Source organism: Olea europaea, chromosome 2 (assembly GCF_002742605.1).
Source record: "Olea europaea var. sylvestris chromosome 2, O_europaea_v1, whole genome shotgun sequence".
NCBI lineage: Eukaryota > Viridiplantae > Streptophyta > Magnoliopsida > Lamiales > Oleaceae > Olea > Olea europaea.
In genome coordinates, this window is record NC_036238.1 from 26,343,178 (window position 1) to 26,348,271 (window position 5,094).

The window sequence follows — 5,094 nt, forward strand, 5'->3', positions numbered from 1 at the left end:
CTCCTCCCCCCCCCCCCCCCCCAATTAGTATTATCAATTGATTAATAGGATGTATTGCTCATAAAGCTTATCTTAGAAGCTATTGGTTTGATCTTGAGATATATGTACTAACAGGGTATTTTCGAAATGTAACATAAAAAATGACTACTTTAAGTCTTTCATATTTGGCTGCAATTCAAAACCCGCCCCTCAAATTTGGTCACATTTTAAAACTTCTGCCTCGAATTTGGGCTAGGAATCAAGATTGCTCATATAGTCTTTGTTTGAGTCATTGGATAGGTCGTGTCAAGTGGTTTCAGTCCGTTTGTCTAGATTGAGGTTTTCATAGAAGTTTAATATTGTTCGTTAATTTTGGCTGACCGTATTAGGTAAGTCTACAAAAAATGTCAATTACAGTAGCAAATAGATATATCTTTATTTATAATTAAAAAAAATAAAAATAGAAAATATTTTAGCTGCGATCTAAACTCGTTGACATGAATTCAGATAAAATTATAATATATTGCTAAGTGATGCTTTGCCACTTACCATGTTTGAAAATCTTATAACGCCACTAAAAGGACATGTTGTACAAGATTCACCAGCCTAAACTTCCTATGTCACACTGCATGCAAGAATTGTTAATTTAAGCCTTTTGGGGTTACATCTCTTTGACATTAATCATTAATATTCACATCCTTTTCTGATTTTTCAACTATTTTAATTCCTATTCAAAATTTGATACAAGACATCAATATCAAGCGGTCATTGTAACTAAATTTTAATTAGAAGGGAATAACATCATTATACTTATCAAATTAACTATCATATGTCCAAAATCATATTGATTAAGTGGACTTTAAAAGTTCGTTTATAAAGTTACGATTTGCCAAATCAGGAACAATTTACATCACTGACTAGCACACCTTCCTTCACAAATAAATTAATTTGTTCGACTACATGGACCGATTCCTTCTCTATCTAACCATGCTTGTCATTTATCTTGGTACAATGTCTTAGACATTATCCATAGATGTTAACATCGTAAAAACTGTACCCACTGGAATTGTAAAGTGAAATTTTTGAATTCTCTTTTCAAAAGTAATTTGAATTTTAAACCCATATGACTAGTCGTCTTAGAATGTTCCAATAAATATGGTACAGTTCAGGTACAAATCATGTTTGTACAATAAATAAATCCAGCTTTCATGCTTCGTAACATATATACATATAAAAAAATAAAAATAAAATAAAAGACACTGTAGACCTTTAAAGGAGAATTTTAAGAAATTAAATAACTTGATTTTAATATGACTAGACGTGACAGACAGTCAGGGGAGCCATCACATTAATGAACTTGAAATTTTAGTTGGAAAATGGAAAATGTGTTAATTATTAGCCCCTGTTTGACCCCGTTACCTCAAAATGAAAATGGGAGAATGATATTTTTTTTAAAAATGAGCGGTTGAAAAAGAAGAAATTTTTTTTGATTTACGTGTAATATTATTTTATAGAAGATTATGTGGTTGAAAATATGAAAGAGAAAAATAGAATGTAATGCAAGTTAATTTAATGGAGATCGAACAAAGGCTTAATGTTAAGTTCAACTATGTAGGGTTTTCCATTTTTCAGGACTGCTATACATTTCACGGTAGCCGTAGATAGAAAAATTATGTCCCTATTTCCCATCCATTAAATCAAAATTTCTTTCTTAAACTAATTTTCAACCACACATTTATACAATAAAATATTTTACAAGTAATTTTTTTTTTAATCATACATTCTCCAAAAAAATTACCATTTCAAAACTCATTTTTTATGGATGTGAAACAAGGGATATGTTGATTTTGGCTAGTTGTATATTATGAGGTTTTACGATATTTGATTGATGTTTAAATTTTAATTAAGTCATACAATTTTTGCTAAAAATTAAAATTTAATAATAGTTAATAAAATATGTGATTGAATAATTGTTAAAAATTGTGAATGTCATGAAATGCGTGATAGAAAATGAGAATAAAGAAGTGAGTTTCTTTCCTCTAGACTTATTGGCCATTCGTAGGACCACAATTTCCATTTGATCAATAAAGTCATAAACCAATGAAAATGCGGGTGGGGTCCTCTAGCCATCAATGTTGGGTTTTATTAAAAGAGGAACGGGCATAACATAAAGAAATTGCTCATTTTTATCTTAAAAAAAGTAATCAAGTGTCTCGAATTCAAATTATGGAAAAAAATCTTTCTTGCTATCAAAATAAAAAATATATGGAAATAAATTGCTACACTTTTCGAATCTTGATTAGTATTTTAATTGTCAAACTAAATTACCCAAACCCTCCTATAAGTTGTCCTTGTTTTCTTGATACAATCTTAAAGGATGATGCCACTAAAACAACCAATTGATGTATTAATATTAGATATTGACAATTAATAATTGCGTAAACATGATAAAGCTCCTTATATATAGGTTATTTTTTCTTTATATTGTTAAGTTAGCCATGTATGAATTACTTCATTTTGAATTTACGCGTTCTCATTAGTACAAGTTCTATAATGAGGCATTAATTACCTGTGTCTCTATCGACGCTTCAAATGGAACTCTAATTGATGCATCTGATCCTATTGTTTACCCTAGTGTAAAATATTACATATGCAATTAAAACTTGAAACCTACAAGGTTGAATAACATTTTGTCAAGAATTTAGTTCATTAGCAACGACAATGAACGGATAAAAATATTTCATCTAGTCGACTTTCACAAGTTTTCAAATTTAAACTTATATTTTATGCACAAAATTCAAAGATAATAGCACATTAGCTTTTTGGGCATTAAGGAGGTGTTTTATGGTGGTTGGACTAGTGTTTCCTTAGCATTAAAATTGCTTTATCTTCCAACTTTGCTATCCACCACAAAAATAAAAATAAAAATAAAAATAAAAATGATAGATACTAAAAGACTAAACACAAAAAAGATAAGTAAAATAAAAAGACAAATGAGAAATCAATAATGGAGAAGGGGACCCCCGCATCCCCACTTCCACCGCCTATGCTACTACTCCATAGCAATAGAAGAAATGTCCATGATCATCTTCTCTCTTTTCTATCTTTATAATATAATTATATATACATAAATCTTTAGTTGGAAGGGGACGTTTCCTCGTTTTCAGCTGGACACACACAGTTGATAATACCATTTTTCTTACATCAAACACACAGACTGAAAAAGTTGTTTTTAGTTAATTGCAGAAGTCCTGCCCGCATCAAATGATTTGAAAACGAGGGTTAAATCAATGAAGTTACTGTGTTTGATCGATTCTCAGGTACTTCACCCAAAATCCACACATAACATATATATTTCAAATATTTATATATATTATCAAGCACATATACATATATTTTCTTGAATTATTCTTATTCTAATTGAAAGGAAAAGAAGAGAGAAACGTGTGGATAATTGAGTGAATAAAGAAGGGTACCTTTTTCACTGCCTTTTAAACTTCATCTCAAGCTTCACTTCTGTTCTTTCCTTATCTAGTCGTAGAAATCAGTTGCAGAGTTCTTGATTTTAGTCTGACATCTCTCTCTCTCTCTCTCTCTCTCTAAAATATTTATAGATGTATGTATGGATCACTCGTGAATGGTATCCCTGTTGCTATGGCCACTGAAACTTGATAATGGTGTTTATGGTGTCGCTGTAACTAAAATTCTTCCTCCTTTGCAGATGGTGACGATGGAGAACGTGCACACTCAGATTTTCATCAAACCAGGTATCAATAATATTAACCTAACCAATCCCTTTCTTCCCCATTCAAAACTCTCTTTCCTTAATAATAAATTCAGATATCAGCGTTTAAGTTTCTTTATTTTCGTCCACTTCCACGATATAGCTTCTACTGAAGAATCAATCAAGATTGTGGTTTCTTCTATGATGATATCAGATTTAACTATTTTTGAATTTTACAGGGCTAATCTGACACACTTTCAGTCAATTCTTGACAGATTTTTGAACACTAGTTTTTCAGCAAATGATTTGAACCCTATAAAACCAGCAAGTTTCATATATCCTTAACAGGTATGCTTTTTACATTTATATATCTCCCTGTTAGTGTGTGTTGGATTAATAGGATAATATTTTTTTTGAGGTTCAGATGGCAGCGTACTTTCATGGGAATTCGGAACTACAAGGAGGTGGTGATGGGTTACAAACCCTGATTCTGATGAATCCTGGCTACGTTGGATACTCTGACACCCAACCGCCGCCGCCGGGTGGCAGCAACTTCGTGTTTCTTAACTCCAATAACTCCGGGAATTCCCTAAACTTACCCCACGCGCCACCCTCTCAAACACAACACTTCGTTGGCATCCCCCTCCAAGCCACCACTTCCACCACCGTCACCTCATACCAAGACACTCACCCTCAGCAGGATCTCCCGGCCCTCAACGGCTTCCTCCCACGCGGTCAGTACAATCTTTACAACCCGTCGATGGACCTCACAGAGGCGCGTGATATTACACGCGCTCAACAAGGACTCTCTTTAAGCCTCTCTTCCCAGCATCCACCGGGGTTCGGGTCTTTTAGGCCCGAGAGTGACTCTCCATCCCGACCCCTTGTGACCACCAAACCATCGGTTCGTGGGGAAGGCATTAGGGTTTCCAGGGAATCACCTTCCTCGGCTTCTGGGGTTTCCAACGGTGTGACTGGTATGCAAAGTGTCCTTATGAGTTCTAAATATTTGAAGGCGGCACAGGAACTTCTAGAAGAAGTTGTCAATGTTGGCAAAGAAGTTAAGACTGCTACAGAATCAGGGAAGTCGACCTTCGGACAAGCCAAGATTACCGTTGGAGAATCCTCGGCCGCTGCAAATAGTATCGGAGAAACCAGTGGAAAACTCAGCGCTGAACTCAACACGGCAGAAAGACAAGAAATTCAGATGAAAAAAGCAAAGCTTGTCAACATGCTCGATGAGGTAAGACTCTTTGTCTCTCCCTGTGCATTGAGGTATATTTGATGACATCGCTGACACAAATATAATTATTTTATATTTTCCTATAATTAATCTATTAGAACGATGATTAATTGTTTTGATTTTTTTTTTTTTTTTTTTTGGTTAAGGA

At 33.8% G+C, this 5,094-nt stretch overlaps 1 protein-coding gene across 13 annotated transcripts; it reads left to right on the plus strand.

Moving 5' to 3' along the window:
• Positions 1–3,046: 3,046 nt before the first annotated feature.
• LOC111368561 (BEL1-like homeodomain protein 1) lies at positions 3,047–5,003 on the plus strand. Of its 13 annotated transcripts, none has more exons than XM_022989878.1 (4): positions 3,047–3,299; positions 3,701–3,746; positions 3,943–4,051; positions 4,128–5,003. In XM_022989878.1, exon 4 carries the CDS (start codon positions 4,128–4,130, stop codon positions 4,986–4,988), a length of 861 nt encoding a protein of 286 aa, XP_022845646.1. In that variant the 5' UTR covers positions 3,047–3,299; positions 3,701–3,746; positions 3,943–4,051; the 3' UTR covers positions 4,989–5,003. The 13 variants fall into 13 exon arrangements, with proteins under 13 accessions (XP_022845646.1, XP_022845689.1, XP_022845696.1 ...); XM_022989921.1 differs by having other exon boundaries at positions 3,965–4,051; XM_022989928.1 differs by having other exon boundaries at positions 3,979–4,051.
• Positions 5,004–5,094: the final 91 nt, after the last annotated feature.